At 35.8% G+C, this 22105-nt stretch overlaps 1 protein-coding gene across 2 annotated transcripts in view; it reads right to left on the bottom strand.

The window, feature by feature from the left end:
• The window catches only part of PTGER3 (prostaglandin E receptor 3), a 192256-nt gene that overhangs the window by 155205 nt on the left and 14946 nt on the right, over positions 1 to 22105 (bottom strand). For both annotated transcript variants that reach the window (XM_069480145.1, XM_069480144.1), the window contains exon 2: positions 3183 to 3362. In XM_069480145.1, the coding sequence (XP_069336246.1) occupies positions 3183 to 3362 (180 nt within the window). The remainder of the gene's footprint in view (positions 1 to 3182; positions 3363 to 22105) is intronic.

Consider the following 22105-nt stretch of genomic DNA (forward strand, 5'->3'; position numbering starts at 1 on the left):
GAAGGTTGAAAGCTGATCACTAATTTGGACTCAAAAGCCAACAATAATATAAAAGCATCGAATAAATAAAAGTCCTAATCCACTTGAAAATCTAATACTAGAATACTGCCACAGAGTGACCATCTTATTAAAATACTGTTTGTCAGAGTTTTTAGTTTGCCTATTACTCAATGGAAGTGTGGTCACAGAATCTATCATAGTTAACTTACATGAGATTCCACTAACATAGTCAAGAGATCTTTTATAAAATAAAGAAGTATTAAGTGGAAATATATGTGCACCTTTTGTTTCAGAGTAGGTTAAATCTGGCACAATTAAACACTTAAAATATCTTGGTATATAGCATGAGTTATATTTGGTGAATCTTGAAATAACACATTTTGTTTCTTCAACTTAAAATATTTTTAAGACACTCACCATACTTACTCTATTTGAAAAATAAACTGTTGTCATTGGATAGCATGTCATCATTCTCTTCTATGACACAGCATAGCACATAAACTCATCCTTTGGAAAATCAGGACTGCTTTGTAAAATTGACACCAGCTGATTTTACATATACTTGTACATTCCATTCACTCACTTCTTTCTATGTGCTTTTCTAGGCCTCTTAATTGTATTTTAGCCAATACTTCAAAGTTTAGGAATTGTCATAATTTATGCATGCATTTTTCCCTGCTCAGGTATATGTATGGGCAAACTAAGTATATGAGAATGAACTTAAAGGGCAATAAACATAGAAACAGACATGCCCTTCTGCTGTGACTATAAACGTCCAATTTCTAACCACAGTTTCAGCTTCCTCTGCACATCTCTGATATCTAACTTCAACTGCTATCGAAAGGTAGAAATCATTTAAGATTTTCATACCTTACCAGGTTTTCCCTGGACTAACAAATGGCTGCCTAGATAATGAAATTCACATGCCATTTACATAATTTCTTTCTTTTCCTCCTTCTTTTCAAGCATATTCAAAAACTGTCATTCATACCCTCCTAAAATGTATCCCCAGGATAGGAATTTATTTCATAGTAAAGGATAGGTTTCAGGCTCTTTTGCTTTTCTGTATTTTTGTGGTTTGATGAAAAGTGATATTCTTTTGATAGCAATCTCCATTACCATTTATATGTATCAGAAGACTCCTAAATTATTAATACAAATAAAGCACTTGTACAGCAATATGACACTACACCTTTGAAGATAAACTCATATTTCTGTAATTAAATAAGCAGAAATCACTCACTTTATCAGTGTGCCAGACTGTAATGGCATGAAGCACTTCAACTGTATGGCATGTGCCTCACCAACATGCACTAAGTTTGGGCAGATTTTTATTCATTCATTTACTGAACAAATATTTATTGGACAATTTCTATATTCCAAGTGCTATACTAGGTAATAGAACAAATAACATAATCATGGTGGCATCACTCAAATCCATACTTATCCATACTACATGTTTGTCTCTCTGATTCTAACCTAGGGTTGGGGGACCACCCAAGAGGTAAAGTCTCTTTATGATAAGGTCATTTGAGTACACTTTTTTCCCTGAAAAAAGTAGGTAGTTTTGTTTTATACCCCATAACGTGATCTATGGGATAACCCAATTCTATGGCATAAAGGGATTTTTATAATGGGGTTTTACTATAGGTTACTTGTCATCTTTTCTAAAATCTAAATTAGTGGAACCATCATGAATTACATAAGCACTTTCATAGATGTTGTCATCTGTCTCAATTTGATGTGGTCATTTAAATTGATCATTCGTGATTGACATAGGCTGGTGTACAAATTAATCTAATAGAGATATTATACTTGTTAAAGTTAATTCTTCTCCAAATGCTTACAAACACAAATAAAAATACAGTTATTGTAAGAAGTATAAATAAATATCAAGATTTTTAAAAACTAGAAAAGCAATGACTTTTAATTTAATTATTACTGCAAATTAAAATCTTCACAAGAAAAAGTTAATGGGTTTATCAAATGAATGCACCAAAGAATATGCAAGCATTTTGTGTAGACTTAACTTAAAGGGTCGTTGTGTCTGTTGGGGAGACTTTTAAAAAGTGCAAATTACCAAAACTTAATGTAGTGATCTACTTTTGTCACAAAATATTATTAATTTTCTTATCTTATAAATAGACCAAAAACTATGGAAAGTCTTCATTGAACCTTCAAAGTATTTATTTGTTTTAGAATCAGAATTGGTATTTAAAGATCCAGAAGACTGGATCTTTTGGTGGAATACTTTTGGGGGAAAAATCAAGGGAAATAATCAGAGTACCTATATTTAGTGCTCAAATCAGTCCTTAACTAGCATTCTGAAAATCACCTCACTGACTCTCATAGATCAGTTTCTTGAATTTTCGTTGGGCTTGTGGGAATGCAAAATGTGCACAGTGTATTCAAAAGAAAGAACAATTAGCAATTTGGGTAGTTACAAACTCCACCATTTTTCAAACAAACAGAACTGGCTCTTAGAACAAACCTAATTACCAACTCAACCAAAACTTAAACTTTGTAAGGTAAGAACTAATTTGAAATATTGAGCAACATTTAAATAACATCAGTTAGCAATTAATATTATAGATACATTATACATTTTTCACCCTAATTAAACTCTTCTTTTAAATGTAAGGGGAAAAAAAGTGACAGAGGAAAAGTGAGAGAGATGATGAAAGAGAACACAGAAGATAAGTCTTTGAACAAAAACAAACCGCTATCCCTTGTATCTGACGATGTATGTGGCTAAATTCCCCATGTATTCAATGTACTGGAATATTTACTATCCTTGCCCCCTTAATAGACCAAGATCATTTATAAAATATGTTTTCATCACATAACTAATCACATATTCAGCTACAAATGGCAGAGACCCAAAAAACACTAGACTGTTATTAATATATTTTTGTTTGTGTTTCAAGACTTTTGGCACATAAGGGATTTTCTATGGTCTGAGACCATTTAGCCTTATATCAAGAATTTCACTTCAATGCACAAACAGTGGCATGCCATAAATGTCTAAATTCACAGTAAGGGATATTTGTTGCCAAAAGCTGTAAACATGCAAGTTGATTAAATATTCTCTTTCATGCTCCTGTCTGTATTATTTCATTAGATAATGAGATAGGCTGCCCTTTCTGTCCATCATTGGAGCAGCTGGAGACAGCATTTGCTACCTGGCAAAACTTTCGAAGAAGGATCTTTCTTAACAGGAGATAAACCCAGGGATCCAAGATCTGGTTCAGTGAAGCCAGACGAACAGCTATTAAGAAGAGGTTGCATTCTTTGTGTTTCTCTGTGTATGTCTTGCAGTGCTCAACTGATGTCTGATTGAAGACCATTTTCAACATCATTATCTAAGAAAGAGGAACAAAAAATTGTTTCAAAGATTAGTAAGGTCATATGTGTCTCTTCTACACAGTACTTAGCACATAGTAGGTTTTCAATAAATTGGTCGTTGGATTGAAACGATTCATTCAAGCAACATTTATACTCACAGGACACAGCCCTGAATTCCACAAGACATTCCTAGGGATTTTCCCAAATTTGTGGCTATTCAACATGATGTAGCTTTTTATAGCGCATATGTTCTCAGGCTCTTAGTCTTTGGAATGTAAGAAGCTTGAAAATAACACATCTCAAAATTAGCCAAAATCATCTGTCTTGTAACAGAAAACACCAGTAGGTTGGCACCCAAATGAGAACACTCTAACAACAACCAAAACATATTTAATCTCAAACTTTCTAACTAAAAAAAAATTACTGAAGAAAAAACTGAAGCAAGAAAGGAGAAAATAATAATAATATTGTTATTATTACCATTAGCATTTTCTGAATTCTTACTATCTACCAGGCACGGTGTCAAGTGCTTCATATGCATTTAATAAACAATATAAGATAGGTACTATTACCACCTCCTTTTTACAATTGCAGAAACCAAGGTTTCATGATATGAAATGACTGAACCAGGATTAAACCCAAGTTCACTAACTCCATAGGACATATGCTATTTTACTTTTTTTTGTCTCCCCTTGCAATACACATTAGAATGTAAACTCAATAATGGCAGGAATTTGGGACTATTTTCTCCCCATTTGTATATTCCCAGTGTAGCAGATAGTAGGTGCTCAATTAATATTTGTGAGTGAACAAACATTTATATTTGAAGACATTTATTATATGACACATATATGAGTATATGACATAAGTATATTTATATTTGAATGAATATTTGTAATTTTCATAGAAGAGAAAAAAATGAAGGTTCTTATGCATGTGAAAAAATGTTCAAATTTATTAATCATTAGGAAGCATGCCAATTACAACAAAATAAGATGCCATTTTACACCCACTAGACTGACCAAAATGAAGAAATGTGACTATGCCAAATGTTAGTGAGGATGTGGAACAACAAGAGGTCTTTTGCACTTCACTAGTGGGAGTATAAACTGGAGCAGCCACCTTAGAAAACAATTTGGCACTCTCTCATCTCATCTACTGCCTCCCAGCAGTACTCCTCTCAGGGTTATACTGTCCAGAATTCCCGCAACAGGAGTTGTGTATATGACTGTTCATAACAGTGTTGTTCATAATAGCAGGAACAATCTAATCATGGGTTCACATTCACAAGCAAAGAAAAGAGCTAAGTTTGTAACTGGCTCCTAAATTTACCTTGCTAGACCTACACAGCTACTGAGCAGTTGAAATGTGGCCGGAGCACATTGAGATGTTAGAATATGAAATGTTGATTATATAAGGGAATGATAATATTCTGATATATTGTGTTAAATAAAATATACTATTCAAATTAATATCACTTCTTTTCTTTTTACTTTTTTAATGTGGCTACTAGAAAACTGAAAATTATATATGTGGATTTTTTTTTTTTTTGCTCACAGTATATTTCTATTGAACCTCCCTTCCTTGAGGCTCACATTTATTTGCATGTTTTGTCCTCAGGTCACATAACCCAAACTGAATTCAACATCCCTGAGCATCCATACTCACACACAATTCCAACAATGGCACTTTCTTTTTTATAGCCACCCTGACTCAACACTTCAGATTCTTTGAATTCTTCTTTCCTTCATCCTCTGCAATGCCTTTTGCTTTTGTTCCATTTTCATCCTAGTTCAAATCTTCCTCTCATTTGAATTATGGTAATAACAGACATCCAAATGTTGCATGTTGCATGGTATGTACTGAATGTTTGTGTCCCCCTTCAATTTTCTTTTTTCTTTCTTTTTTTTTGAGACAAGATTTCACTGTGTTGCCCAGGGTAGGGTACAGTGGTGACATCATAATATCATAGCTTACTACAATCTCTGGGTCTCAAGCAATCCTCCTGCTTCAGCCTTCTAAGTAGCTAGGACTACAGGTCCATGCCATCATACCCAGCTAATTTTCCTATTTTTTGTAGAGGCAGGGGTCTCACTATGTTGCCCAGGCTGGTCTCGAACTCCTGGCCTCAAGTGATCCTCCCTCCTCTGCTAGAATTACAGGCCTGAGCCACTGTGCCCAGCCTCGCTTCAATGTATATATTGAAGCTCTAATCCCTAATGTGATGGTATTAGGAGGTGGGGCATTTGAGAGGCAATTAGGTTTAGATGAAGTTGTGAGGGTATAGCTCCCATGATGGAATTAGTGTCCTTATAAGCAGAGGTAGAAAGACCAGTACTCTCTCCCTCTACCACCTAGGACACAGGAAGAGAAGATGGCAGTCTGCAAGCCAGGAAAAGGGCCTTCACCAGAAACCAAATCTGCCAGCACCTTGATCTTAGAATCCCCAGCCTCTAGAGCTGTGAGAAATAAATGTCTGTTGTTTAAACTACCCAGTCTATGGTATTCTGTTATAGCAGTCCAAGCAGACTAAATGTAGATATATGTCAACCCAACACAGATTAAGCTTCCTAAATTCCAGCCCTGATCAAACCCTCTCCAACTATAAAAACATGAATGTCTCCCCATTGTCTACCAAACAAACAAACAAAAATTTGACTCTAGCTATTCAAAGCTTTCTACAATACTGCTCCAACATACCTTTCCAGCCTTGTCTCCCACTACTAGCCTACACAGACACTAAACTCCAGCTGTAACTCATTGGTCTAGAACATCCGTTTACTCTTTCCTACCTCTTGGCCTTTACTCCTCCTGTTTTCTTCCCCTGGAATATTTTCAGTCCTAGAACCCATTTCTACTTCTGGGCACTCCGTGTCTTTCAAGTCCATGTCAGCTTTTTCTGATCACTCCAAACCATCATCCTCTGAAGGCCTTCAATGTGTGTATGTGCGTGTAATATGTATACACATATTTGTAGATAGACAGACAATACTAGCAAGCTGCAACATAATGTCCCTCCAAAACTTGGACGTCGGGGTAATAAAGGTGGGGCCTAACAGTTAAAGTATATATAACATCAACATGTAGGAACCTAGTTCCGAGATTAGTGAACTTGACAGCAAGCAAATGAACAAATTACTGACATATCTGAATCTATTTGCTCGGGGGAGAAAGGATACTTCGCCACTGGGTTTGAGTATTTTCTACTCTTGTTGGCATAATGGGCTCCTATTGCAAGATAAAAGATGTAACTGGCTACGTTAGCTTGATGTTTGTAAATATTTCATTATTTTAATTCCCCATGTTCTGTGTCTTTTCCACTACTGAAGCCAAATAAAGTATAGAGATGAATCTCTGAAATTAAAACATTTAATTTGGGAGGAAATAATTGCAATTCAGGACACACATGCAGACCAGCTGGCCTTTGGCATGTCTGAAGAAAAAAGAGAAAGTTAAAGATTTTATAAAAGTACAAATATTATGTAGTGCTCTTCAAGAAAGTTTATTGACCCTAGTAAGGTTCTACAGAGCTGGCAAGTTTTGATTGTGAGTGACAGCATTGGGTAAAACTAGTCTTAGAGTTGTAGCAGGTCACTTCAGTAGCCATTAGATAAAACTGGGTTGAGGTTACAACAGGCAGATTCAGCAGCCAGGCTTACAGGGAATTACATTTTTGCAGCAATGTTATATGCTCTGAATGCTTTATTCCCCTGGCCTCTCAACTCTGTTTTGGTTGGGTATAGCAAGGCTGACCCAATTCATATAATCAACTTTCATAACATGAAGTTGATCATGACTGGTCCCAGAGTTGATAAGTCAACAGGAAAAGAGAGCTGGATCATAGGATATCCGTTATTGCCAATTCTGCACAAGTAATCCCAATTTTATTTAAAAAAAAATAGAGGTTTATAATTCAAAGAGCAGGCAGGCAGATAAGCAGACAGACGAGAAAGAGAGGAAAAAAATCACACAAAAACTCTTGCAAGACTATGTGTAGACACTGGCCTCCAGCCATCTCCTTTTCATTTTATTGAGTCACAGGTTATTCTTAAACTGATCACTGGCAATGGGGATGGGAACTTATAGTTTTGGCTTATAAGGAAAATTCATGTTCTTGAGCTTGACCCATGGTCCCTGGCCAAATTGCCCCCTAAAACATGACCAAAATTATTGTTCTGTAAACAAATAAGAAAAGAGGAATGGGAAGGAAACCACTAGATAGCTATATACTCTGACTCTGTAATTTTTTATAGGAATTTTTCCAAGGGATTTATTCAATAAAAGTAAAAAATAGTTTACACAATAAATACAGGTTCAGAGAAGAATTATCTATACTAGTAAGAAATTGTAAACACAATACATCTCTAATATCAGGTATAAAGCTTAATAAAATACAACTAATTCACATAATAGCATATAAGAATTAAGTGAAAAGAAGATAGTATTATGTATATGAAGTTTTATTGTTATTACAATTGCATTATATAAAACATGTAGACTTGTGGAAGGCAATGGAATTACTATATTTAATAATAATTTACTATTAAACAATACTCATTAAATTAATTAAAAATTTTTATGTACATAAAATCATTTTGAATGATCTAAGAAAGCCTTTCATTTAAAAATGTGGATGATTATTTCCTTATTAATAAATGTGCATTGTTATACACCAAATTTACTTAAATATTTACATTAATATCTTCTGATGCTGGCTCAAAGTCCTATGAACTGAACACTACCTACCATTGTAGTAATGGCCCTCCTACAAAGAAATCCATTTCTCAGTGCCTGGAACCTGTGAATACATTACTACACATGGCAAACAAAGACTGTGCAGATGTGGTTAACATTAAAGATCACAAAATGGGAAGATTATCCTGGATTATCCGGGTAGGCTCAATATCATCACAAGGATCCTTAAAATCAGAGAACCTTTCCCAGCTGTGGTCAGAGGGAGACGTGACTACAAAAGAATGGTTGGAGAGAGGCAATGTTGCTAGTTTTGAAGACAGAGGAAGGGAACCACAAGTTAGGGAATGTAGATGGCTTCCCCTAGAAACTAAAAAAGGCAAGGAAATGCTTCTCTCAGAGCTTCAAGAAGGTAATGCAGTCCTATGGCTCCTTGATTTTAGCCCAGGGAGACCCAGGTCAGACTTCTAACCTACAGAACTGTAAGAGAAATTTGTGTTGCTTGAAGCCACCAAGTTTGCAGTAATTTGTTATAGCAGCTGTAGAAAACTAATACATCCACACAATGAGCGCTCAACAAATGTTAAGAGGAATGGGAAAGAATGAGCTTGAAAATGACTTTTGTTTATAGATAAAACAGCCTAGCAAGGCTGTTTACATTGTTCGCTTTCTTAGGAAACTTTTTTCTTTAAATATAAGTAAAGTAATAGTAAACCTCAACCTAACTTCTCTCCAAATTATCTCAAATTTCTAAATTTGCAACATGCAAAAATGAATGCCTGTTATTCCAGTGGCATCAGTTAGATTGCAATGTTTGAGTAAAAGGTAGAATAAGATTAGTATTTTCAACTCAGTTGCCTTTATAGAAAAAAATATGCTTATTAAACCTCTGTTCCTTTTTTTTAAATAAACTACAGAAAAAATTTTGTCTAGCTCTTTTAGCTCCTTAACAATTTCAATAGTTAAATATATTTGACTACTTACTATTCTCTAGGAAGTGTTCGGGGCCTGTCTAGAATTATCTAAAAACACACTTACATTACATTCTTTTTTTTTAGAAAATAAAGTATTGGATTTCTCTAACTTTTTATGATCAGGAAAATTTACCAAATTACTTATTAAAATAAGATTTCAGTCATTTTATACAGCTCTCCTTAATCATTTTAAAATTAATTTTTATGTGGCTAATCATTTAAAATTATTTTTATGAGGCTAATATAGTCTTCATATGCCTTACATTGTTTAGTACACTGTAATTTCCTGTAATTTCCTATTGAGAACGCAGTGATTATGAAATCATGAAACCAAGGTCTGTAAGCAATAGCTGGCACATGAGGAGAGACACTAGCTTCTCCCAGAAGTCACGAGATATGCAATATGGAGAAAATTGGAATTAGAAACAGTGAGCATGAGACTGCCATTTTCAAATGGCAGCAGGGATGGAAGTGGGGCTCCAAATTCTGGGTCTAATTTTGAACAGAAATGTAAATTAGCATCCATCTGTTGACTTTTCAAGAGCTAAACAGCAATTATATGTGTATATGTTTGCAAATATTTTTTAGACTGTTCAGACTTTAAGAGAGAACCTTTGGCATGAATATGTAGATTTCTGGTAGAATTAATTGTTCCTATTAGTCCAATTCTACTTCTTATACAAGGAAGAAGGAGCAAACAAAATCAGGATGCTTGGCCAGTGCGGGGGCTATTTTTTTAGCAAACGTATGTATACCCTGAACTCTTGCTCCTTCTGGACAGCCTCATATAACGAACGATCTGGTCAAGTGAGTGGTGAGACCCACTCTGGCTGAACACAGCTGCAGCTCTTCTGCCAGCCTCTTCCCCAGGCTCCAGCCTCCATGTGACTCTCCCAGACCCTCTGGCAGTGCTCTCCTTTGGTTATCAGCAGGAATAGAGAGTTCTTTCTGTGCTTGAGATAACCAGGACCACAACTATGTCAGTGACCCCTAAATTCTCCATCCCTGCCTACTGTCAAGCACAATTACCTTGTTCTATCCTAAAGGAAAAAAATGATTTGTCCTCTTCCCAGTGATAATGTTAAGTGTGCAAAGCATTAACCAGGGAGACTGTTTTTAATACTCTGCATTTGGATTTTATTCTATTGCAGCAGGGTTTCCAATGACACATTTAAAATTTTTTAGTACTTCACTTCTTGTTTCAAAAATGCCTTGGGTTATAGGCCACAAATTTTTATTGATGATGCTAAATGAGTAAACCCAGAAAAATTAATTTGTGGGGGAGGGAATAAAATTGGTTGGCTGTCCTTAGGCTCCATTATAGGGTGTTTATGCATTTCCAGTTTATTCCTAAGGTAAGTGTTTAAGAGAAATTTCCTCACAAGCCAGTTATTATCTATGATGTTTTGTTTTCCACAATTCTCTGTTGTTAGGCTATGGGAGGATAACCTGCTCTACTGGAAATTTCCCCTTATAGTTTGATAAGTATATTTTATTATAATGCAGTGAAACCAGTCTGGTCCCTTTAAACCATCTAATTACATAATTTGAAGGATTTTCACGGGAAGAAGTTTCACTGTGTGTTAAGAAATAATTGTAGTCTTTCAAATCTGGTTACGACTTTGTTTTGGTGTTGTCAAATCATCTCTACTATTTCGGAAGCTTCCCCTGCCTTATCCAATCTGAAAACTTTGCAAATAAACAGCTCATAAACATTTTAAAAATTACTAGCAGTTGTGACATTTTATCGTTACCACTATGTAATTTTATAAATTTTCTTAAAAGAACAAGGGATTAAGAATCAGAAGAACTAAATTCTATTGCTGGCTCTGCTACCATTTATAACTTTAGGAAAGTCATTTATCTCTGGGCTTTAGTAAATTCACTAGTAAACAATGGGGCTGGACTGGATAGCCTCTACACATATTTCTATGGTTACGTTTTTTCTGATGAATTCTGGGGCAAAGCTGGAAAAAGAATAAGGATTTAATTTGGAAAAGAAAAGAAACTTAAGGGGAAAAGATATGGAACAAAAGACAAAAGTCCTGTTTAGGAAAACCCTAAATGTGGTTTTCGGTTGGAGATAAATGCAGGAGAGAAAAAATATACAAAGTTAGACAGTAGACAGTGGATGAGAACAAAGACTAAATTCATAAAGCTTTAGGGAGAGGTTGTCTTTTTTTTTTGGACAAATAGGAGATTTAGGCAAATACGCTGACCAAGTGTTAAAGGCCTTCACTAAATCTGATTCAGTTCTGCTTCTAGTTGGGAGACTAGTTACCTAACTTCGGATCTTAACTTTTTCCTTCTTTAAAACATGATTCATACATACTTACTACATATCTTCTCCATCTAGTTGAGCAGTTGCAAAAAATTAAAATGAGATAAAAATAATTAATACCTTCAATTCACATTACCATACCTCTTCCCATCCCCCAGGCACTATTGCACTATTTCATATCCTTCCAGAATAAAATGCTTTGACATTCAGAGATAGGAGGACAGTGGATGCTTTGGGAAATACTGCAAAGAAATGAACATATTACATGCGTTTTCCTTAAATTTTGAGCTAATAGAATTGTTTTTTAAAAAGTCCACTTCAGGCTGGGCGCGGTGGCTCACGTCTGTAATCCTAGCACTCTGGGAGGCCGAGGCGGGCGGGCGGATTGTTTGAGCTCAGGGGTTCAAGACTAGCCTGAGCAAGAGTGAGACCCTGTCTCTACTAAAAATGGAAAGAAATTATATGGACAGCTAAAAAATATATATAGAAAAATTAGCCGGGCATGGTGGCGCATGCCTGTAGTCCCAGCTACTTGGGAGGCTGAGGCAGGAGGATCGCTTGAGCCCAGGAGTTTGAGGTTGCTGTGAGCTAGGCTGATGCCACAGCACTCTAGCCTGGGCAACAGAGTGAGACTCTGTCTCAAAAAAAAAAAAAAAGTCTACTTCAAATTTGCACTTTAAAAAATGTTTGGTAATGCAGAATCATTATTCAGTAGTCACCGAATAGGGGAGCTCAAAATTATAAAGAACGAGCAGTCTCCTACCACAATATTTGTACATAAGAATTTTCTTCTCAATTGATATGAATTGTAAATTCTGTGTGATTGGGCCCAATATCACTTGATACATATATTATGGCTAAATAAATATTTATCTTTCTATTTGAACAGTCACAGAATGTGACAGAATACTTACCAAGTAAGTATTCAAATTCTGGCTAAAAAGGGAAAGGCAAAATCTACTCTATAAAAGTATTCCTTCCTTGGATTATAGGTGATGGATTAGTTTGGTGATATACACGTAACAAGAGCTGTCTGTATTCTATTTTGAACTCATACCTCAGGTGTCAAAAGAACGCCTAGACAATATGTCATTGTCAAGGTTCAAAGAATATTAATCCTTGAAAATGTTTAGATTTAAGAGTTTTTTCCTTCCAAAATATAGTTTCCTTTAAACCCAAAATGTTCAATTTTACTATCATCCACTTAGAAAGCCACAGTATTAGTGAAAATTACAAGTAGCTAAAAGCTTAAAGGAAAAAATAAGAGATGTGGATTATGTGCAGGGATATTCGCCTCAATTTAAAAAGAGAAAATTAGAAAAACCTAAATGGCTGACAATAGGGCACTGTTTAAATTATGGAATAGCCATTGTATGCATAATTTATTCCAATGTATTATCCATAATGCATTCCAATGCCAACATTTAAAATCATGTTTTCGAAGAATATTTAGTAACATGAAGAAATGCTCAGGATGTGAAAAGTGAAAATTGTTTATTGTATAGTAAGTATAATCCAATTTTTAAAAAGTAACTTTGTGTGTGTGTGTATATATATAACTACTAGAAGCAGTTATCTCTGGGTAAAAATTAGGACAATTTCTATTTTCTTCTCTAATTTTTCTTTGTTTTCCAAATTCTTCACAATAAACATGTTATTTAAGTGTTATTTAACACTTAGAAAAGTATTAAATTTACAGTAGTTGAAGACTTATCTGTCAACAATCATCTATTCATTTGTCAGTAAAATTTTAGTGTCACAATCTATCCTAGAACTATAATATGGTCATATTAGCTTGAATTCTTAGGTGGTCAATGTGTGCATAATTTAACAATGAATAGGTAAACACTCTGTAGTTGATCAAAATATTTGAATTCATTATGGCTTACTAAAGGGAATATGATATTTAGTGTTAATTACCAGCCTCTGTGATTGAATTCATGGACAAGAAAGCCATGACATGCAAAAGAATCCCTTCCTGCTCCACAGTCAGTACACAATACAAGCTAATGATTGTGATTCTAACCCGATATGATAAATTTTTATTTAACTTTGCATGATGTTGAAATGACACTCTTTTAAATCTATGCCTTGGGAAGACTTCGTCTCATAGGTGCATCCAAAATAAATGCATCTTCTACTTGGGATGGACATTGGGTGATACGGGCAGATTAGGCTCTCCTTAAATTCATCATCCCCAACCCTATCTCATTCTCTAGTCATTTCTCTCTCTCCCTCTTTCCCTCTCTCTTTCTCTCTCTCAAAGAAATAGAATCTGTTTAGGGGGCCTCTCACCTTCTTACCACCAACTCCAGCATCCGCAGCTATCCATTCCTCTTTTCCTCCTATTTGACTGGAAGAAGTATCCTTTCTTCTATCTACGGCTAACCCTCTATCTGTGCCCTGGATCCTATCCATCCTGAATTTCAGAGACTTTATTTTCTCAATTATCCCTTTCTTATTTTGTAGTTAACACCTACTTTTGGCTTTTCCCCATTACCATTTTAACATGTTCAAATTTTTGCCACCTTGAGAAAATAAAACCTGTGGAGTTCTCATCTACCTACATACACTGCTTCAGACATTCCAGCACAACTTCTCAAAAGAGTTGCCTACACTCCTTACGTTGAAATTTATTCCTAAGCCTGCCACAGTCTGACCTCAGTACTCACAAGTCCCCAGAAAGGGGCTCTTCCCAAGGCCACCAATAAGGGTGAGGAATTCACTGGACGGTCTCGTTTACCTTGACTGCTCTGTAACATTAGACCTAGTTGAACGCAGCTGTCTGTTGAAACATTCTCTTCCCTAATATTCAGGTCACCATTTGTTTTGATTTTCTTATTAATTTTCCTGCTACCTCTGTGGGTGTCCCTTTGTAGTCTTCTCGGTGGGCTCCTGTTTCTCTAAGCCCACTGCGAATATGTTAGTGTTTCCAAGTTGTATCTTAGGGAGCCTCCTGTTCTTGCTGTACATAAACTGAGTGGCTGAGCTCTTCCATACCAATGGCTTCAAAGCCCATCTGTGTGCTACAGGCAATACGTCTTCTTTGAGCTCCAGACTGACCAATTTAGCTGCTATAGCATGGCTCTGCTTAGATGTCTTACACTGAATTCAACATATTCAAAATTGAAATCACTATCTTCTTCAAAGGTGCTTCTCCAGTAATCTTGCCTATCTCAGTGAATCCAGTTTTCTGAAACAGAAACCTGGGAGTTATCCTTGATTCCTTTCTGTGTGTCTCTCTATGTCTCTGTCTCTCCTCATTCCACCTCATTTGCCATATTTCTGACATCAAGTCAATCATCGAGTCTCCAATTAACCTCCTATTTTTTTTTTTAATTTATCACTTCTCTCATTTCCACTCACAATTGACGGTAAACCCAGGCCACCATCACTTCTTGTCTGAATAGTCTATTACATGATTATTTGCCTCCACTTTGGGCCCCTCCATGATGCTGCTCACAAAGAATGCTTGTAAAATGAAAATTTGATTGTGTTATTCCACTTTGAAAAGTTCTTCATTTATACTCATTGTCCTGAATATAAAGTCCAAACCCTTAAATTCAAGGCTCATCATCACTTAGTACCTGTTGCATTCTCTAGCCTAAAATCTGTTCCCATTCTTTACCCTTGCATCTATATTCCAATCATCTTGGACTTCTTTCAATTCTTAAAAAGGCCAGTCCTTTCTTGCTTTTGAAAATTTACAAAATGTGACTCCTAGGTCTTAAAACTTTCATTCCCTTCTTCTTTACTTGACTAATTCTGACTTATTTTTTGTGTGGACTTGAAACATCAATTTATCTGGTATTTCCTTGACAAAAGCAAGTCTTAATATAGTCTTTACTTGGACTCCCATAGTATTCTAATTCCCCTATCATCCCTAAACATTTTATAATGTTGCTTGTTTATAATTGTCAGTCTTTCCTGATGGATGAAAATTGTTACAAGAGTAGTGATCACTTCTATCCTTTTAGGTATATCACCACAAGGGCCAAGCCCAGTAGATTAATAAATGTGTTTTGAATTATTAATAACAAATGAATAGAAGAAAGCAAAGGGACAGTGTATCCTCCCCATTTGGGGATAACAGATTCTAGAGTTTTCATCTAATGGACAAATCTACAATATTCAACCCTTTTCAAGATTCTGGGCCCTTCCTCTCTCCCTTCCTCCCTTCTTTCTTTCCTTCCTTCCTCTCCTTCCTTCCCTTCCTTTTATTATAATTATCCAGGATGACAATTTCAATCTATCTGCTAATGAACCATAAGCACATCTTATCAGTCAGGATTTTAAGTAGAATATTGTGGTGTTCATATCACAGCTGCAGTAGTAATCCTGAGGCTGGTAAGTTGGGGCTATAGAATCAAAAGCAGCAGCAAACATTTAAAATAAAATATATTGAATCTATAAAAAAGGAAATATTTCTATTGACTACTTATTTAATAACATTTTTTCAAAAATATAGCCCAAGGGGAAAAAAACAAAAAAAAAACCATTATGCACATCAACACAGTCTTTAATAAGGATACTTACTATCAAATTTTTAATACATAGTATCAAAAGTCTTTTTATTGCTATAAAAGTGTTACATATGATTCTAGCAGTCCTTGCTTACAGAATTCTTGTCCACAAATGAGACTGTATCTTATATCATACTTAATATCTGAATAACAATAATAACAAAACAGGTACTAATACATAGTACTTACTATAAGTCAGGGACTATGCATACCTATGATGTAAGTGGGTTATAAAAATCAGTGTCTTCAGTGTTGGTATTTAGTATCTCCAAAAGGAGAGAAAGTCATCAGAAATGTTTGGTTGCAGATTTCCCCCTTCACAAAAGCCAAGGAATAAAAGTGTGGTTTAAAGACAGCTAATACAGCTCTCTTTAGAAAATTTAAGGCATTGAAGGCCGAGCTTCCTGTCATGGTTAGGAAATCACAGAATGTTCTTAATGTCAACAAAGCAATGCTCTTGTGTGACATTTTAAGCCCCTCCAGTTATGGATCTGGCATTGCATGATTACTCAGCCCTTGCTTATGTTATATAGATATTTAAAATAGCCCTCAGAGTCTAAGAGGTAACATATCAATACCAGTTTAATTTAGTACTTAGAAAATTTCCTGCCAATGTTAGGCTTCTAGTCAATATTAGCACCAGGAACTTCCTAACATTATATTAATTCATTTTCTTTTTCCAAACACAAAATACACTCCTAACAAATTTACCAGCTTTCTTTACAGCTAACTCTTGCCCTGTTGACTGTAAATAGGGGCTAAGTAATATTTATAATCTCTGACTTATAATAAGTACTATGTGAGTATTGCTGTTTTGTTATTTTTATTATTATTGAGATTTAAGTATAATAAAAGGAAACATAAAAATATATCTTCACTGTCACCTCCTAGGTATATGAATTCAAAATAGGAAGAGTGTGGCTAGGACATACCACAGAATGGTAATTTGCTACGTCTAAGAGGAACATGGGGCCCTTTTTAACCTTATCTCCCATTAAGGTTTATGTAGCAGCATTGTAATGCATCTTCACAATCACTCTTTCCTTTCCTTTATTACATAGGTGGCAGGTGAAAACCACCAAGTGCCATGTGATATCTACATTATTAATTGTAAACTTTATTTTCTGAAACACTCTTCTGAAAAGATCCTGCTTGATCCTGATTTCCTTTCTGATGAAATCAGATTTTAAAACTTCACTTAAATTATGGTTAGCACTCACAATTTCATACCAGGTTTGAGAGAAGTTTGAAAAAGATATAATTCACATGATATGCAAGGCAGGAAAGTGGAAAATGATAACATATTCATCTTCCATGTTTACTCCCTTAGGTTGCTTTTGTCTCATCTATTAATTTATTTGGATTAATACTATTTGGTCCAACAGTGAAGTAAATACTAGGAACAAGAAGGAAGCAAACATGAAGAAAAACATCTATTTTTACCATAACTCAAATGCCTAATTCCTGGGAAGATCACAAACTCCTGTAAAATAAATAAATAAATAAATAAACAGATCTCTACACCTGAATCCATTAGCTCCCTCTCTCCTTAATGTGTTGAGCTCAATGAAAGCAATTTTTACTGCACTTCTTAGCTTCTTAGGAAAGATCTTAAGTAATTATAGAATTATTGCTACTACTATCTTAGGGAAAACACTTTTGAGGAATTCATTTTAAATCCTTCATTTGATGTAGGTATCTCCAAGAATGGATTTGCAGAGATTGGTGAATAGATGCTATTGGGACTTGGAAATACCCAGTTTCCCATCTCATTTAACTGAAGAGCTCTATTTTTATGTTTCTCTAAATAGATTTATTGAAATAGTTTCCCCACCAAAAGCAAGTGGAAAATCATTGGTCTAATGCTGCACTATCCAAAAGAAATGTAATTCAGGCCAGAAATGTGAGCCCCCTGCATACTTTTAAGTTGTCTAGTAGCCACATTTAAAAAAAGTAAAAAGAAATAAGTCAAATTTTAATTTACCCAATATATTTGAAGTACTATTTCAACATGTAATCAGTATAAAAATTATTAATGATATAATTTACATTCTACCTTTTTTGTACTTAATCTTTAAACTCTGGTGTGCATTTTACACTTACAGCATCCCATTTTGGAGTAATCACATTTCAACTGCCTAATAACCACATGTGATTAGTGGCTGCAACATTGGACAGTGCAGGTTTAATGCTTAATGCTTTTTGAGGCCCTCTCACATATATTCTCTTAATTAAACTGAACAGGTATCATCACTGTGGTGACTACTATTGGTTGCCTACCCAGCACCCATTCTCCCATCTCCCCTTCTCATCAATGTATCTATTTTCATTGGAGCTTACCTGCTCCAGAGCTGATCCCATCCCTAGCTACAGGAATGTGCCTAGGTCAGGAATGATCATGCAACCCCTTACTGGCCAGTGAGATCCAAAAGGAAGTCTCCTAAAGACATCTGGGGAAAAGTTTCCTCATTTTCAGGAGAGAGCCATAGGAAAACCCAGCTTTTCTCTCCCGCCAGAGCTTAACTAGGAAGGATGTACTAGTAGTACTTATCCTACCACCTGCGGGGTACAAGCCATAGGATGAGGCCAAGATTGTACTGCAAAAGAGAGATGGGGCAAGCCTTGTTCCCTGATGACTATGCTGAACTTTTGGATTAACCAACTCTGAAGGCTGCCCTAACTGTGAACTTGCAGTCATGTTTTTTAATTCCAAACCACTACATTATAAAATGCCATCTCTAATAATGATTGAGGTTAACATAAATAAAGTGAAACTCTTGAACGTCTTTTGAAGCATTATATTTTCCCTTTTCCTTGTTATTTTTTACTATGTTTCTTTGTTGCTGCTAAAATTCCTCATTGTTTAACGGTTATCCCTAAGGCACCTTCCCAAACATCTTTTTCGGTTTTTTCTTCTTTGGACACCAGACATAAGAACAGTTGTTTTCTAGTGCTCCCACCTGCTACTTCTAATTAACTTCTCTCTTCCATTGGAAAAACAAGGTTGTCTCTCCCATCATTGTCTGTCCTAAAGATATTTTTTAATCTTCCTAAGAATGTTTATTACTAACAAGGTATAAACAATAAAAGTAAAGAATAAAGAAAAAGGTATGATATTCATTTAAATGCTCACAAATTTTACTTTATTAATAGTACCCATTTTTTGCAAGTTGGATTAGTGGCTTTAGAATAAAAAAGATTTGGGTTTGATTCACTCAGTACCATTTGCCATCTGTGGAACTAAAGTAAGTTGTTTACCCAGCAAATAATAAAATAAAATAAAATAAAATAAAATAAAATAAAATAACAGGGATTAATATCATCTGTGTTGCAAGATTGAGGTGAAGATTAAAAACCATCTAATATATGTAAAATTCTTAAAGCCAGGACTTGTACCTCGATTTTCTGATTCCAAATCCAGTGTTCTTTTCACCTTATTACAACGTCCCATCTTTCATTCCACAATCATTAATTGAGTGGCTGCTATGGGCCAGGAAGATTTATTGACAAATAAGGCAAGATCTCTGCTCTTAAACAGTTTATAATTTCCAGTGAATCGGACAAATAAATAGATTTTAACAAGTGGGAGACCATGAAATTTAATGGTTAATTACTTTGGCAATAAAAATCCAACAAATCTGGATTTGAAGGCCAGTTCTGCTTTTTTTGTTAGCTTTGCGACCCTGGGAAAGTCACATAACATCTCAAAACCAGTTTCCTCTTCTGAAAATGGAGACAGGGAGCATCTTGAAATCCCAGCTGGGATGGGTAAGCCATAAGACATAAAGGGTTTTAATCTAAGTGTTGTTGACAGAACAAAATGAGATTATATCTGTGAAATGCAATGTGCTTGAGTTGTACAGTAAGCATTTGTCTACTGTGGCCAATCATGCTCATTGTCATAATTATAAATACAACTGTGCATAATTTATAAAGGTATGCATGGGCACTATGGAGTAAAGAGGAGGGCATTTTAATCGATCTCCAGTTTCAGAGAAGCACTGCCTTTCAAAACAGCAGATGCAGCCCAGAACAGTGGCTCATGCCAGTAATCCCAGCACTTTGGGAGGCCCAGGTGGAGGATTGCTTGAGGACAGGAGTTCAAGACCAGCCTGAGCAATGTAGCGAGACCCCTATCTCTATAAAAAATTAATCCAGACATGGTGGCACACACCTGTAGTCACCGCTACTCCGGAGGCTGAGGTGAGAAGATTACTTGAACCCAGAAGTGTGAGGCTACAGTGAGCTATGACGATGCCACTGCACCATAGCCTGGGTGACAGAGCAAGACCCTGTCTCAAAAATAAATAAATAAATAAAAATTTAAATATCCAGCAGATGGTTTAGAAAGATTTAAAAGACAAAGAATTCATACTTCCAAGTGTGAAACTGTGAATCATTACAGGAACTGCAAATTGGTTTTTATGACTGAAGGTAAGAATGCCGGCAGAAGGACGGAAAGTGTTGGCAAAGTGGCAACAGTGGCCGAATCCAACTCCGGAATTTGAAGCCTTTTAATCTGGGTGAGAGGGTGCCAGATAGTAACCTGCCCGAATTCCATGTTAGAGAGTCACTGTGGTCACACTGAGGTCCTCTAAGGCTCTTTCTCTTCCTTATAATTATAAGAAAAAAAGATGAAAGCAGGTTTGCTAGAATCCCCATTGCACTGTATCATGCTGGAAGTTTTAGAACTGTCAAAACAAATTTTCTAATTTTGACTGTAGTCAAACACTTTCCCACTAAGCAAAGAGAACTCAATAAACAGTTTTATTTGTTTTATAAATAGTTTAGCGAAAAGAATAATATTTGTAAGATGTACTAGCTGAAAAATGTTTTGCCTAGTAAAACTTCACCACCGTATGGGAGTATTCTAAGCCTGAAGGACACAGAGAACTGAAAGAAATTGATGCCACACCTTTACAGAAAACACCTCCTAAATTGCAGGTATCATGGTGAATGGAATCCTTTAACAAATTCCTGTTGGACAAGAGACAATTTTTGTCACCATCTACAGGGATCTTCAGAATATGTTCCTTAGAAATCCAAGCTGTTAAGAAGGCCAGTTAATGAATCAACAGATATTCTATAGGAAACCTTTAATCACTATGATGATCTGATCCAGACCGTTTCTGTGATTTTTTTTTTTTTTTTTACTATTCTCAATCTGTTCTTTTCTTTATAATATTTTTCTTTCTTTCTTTCTTTTTTTTTTTTTTTTTAAGATTATGGGCTGGCTGCTGAGACACCAAGCCTGTACAATATTTTTGATTAAATAATCTGAAAATGTTTTTGTACAGTAATAAAAAAGAGAGAACCAATATGAAAAAAGCATTATAGTGTAAAAAAGCCTAGGACCTACCAATTACCAGGACTATGAATGAGGAAATTTGGATAATCTTTTGTCTTAGTATGTGCAAATGAAAAATGGGAATAAAAAATTCCAATCTTACAAATTAGAGGATTAAGTTAATATATGTAAAAGGTAATTCTGGAGTAGGGACCTGCACATAGTAGGCATTCAGTAAATCAAAGTCTTTTGATTCTTTGTGGCTCTCTTCAGTTTCTTCTCCACCAGTCTCTCCACCACTTCATCTCCCCCGTAGATACACGGCAGGAACACACACACACACACACACACACACACACGAACATGCCCACACAGCTACAAAGATACATCACTGTTATAATGTTTCTAAGAATGGATTAGAGGGTACAATGAAGCCTCACATTTTATTATTAATATTCTAGTTTTAGAGAACTCTTGGTTCTTGGTAGGAGAGAAATCCTACCAATATAGATAGAACTCTATATTCTTGGTAGGAGAGAAATCCCAGCACATACTTCCCACTGTGACCCCCCACTTCCAAAACCAAATCCTTCAGTTAACCCTTTGAGGTAGCCAGGGGTAAATAATAATCCAAGCTAGAGCAGTTAAGCTTGCACCAAAACTTTGAATTTTAAGAGCATAACACATCCTAGCACTCTTGGAGGCCGAGACGAGAGGATTGGTGGACACCAGAAGTTCAAGATCAGCCTGAGCAAGAGCAAGATCCTGTCTCTACTACAAATAGAAAAAATTAGCCTGGTGTGGTGGCCACCCTTTTAGTCCCAGCTACTTGGGAGGCTGAGGCAGTAGGATAGCTTGAGCCCAGGAGTTTGAGGCTGTACTTTTGCAGCAGGATTTTGCTGTGTGGCCTGACTTTTAGCATGCAGAATGTCCTGAGTCCAGTCTGTCTTCCAAACCCAGCCTGCCAGCATTCTTTGGGCTCTGTGAGCCCTGCAGTATCCCC

This window comes from Eulemur rufifrons, chromosome 8, assembly GCF_041146395.1.
Source record: "Eulemur rufifrons isolate Redbay chromosome 8, OSU_ERuf_1, whole genome shotgun sequence".
NCBI lineage: Eukaryota > Metazoa > Chordata > Mammalia > Primates > Lemuridae > Eulemur > Eulemur rufifrons.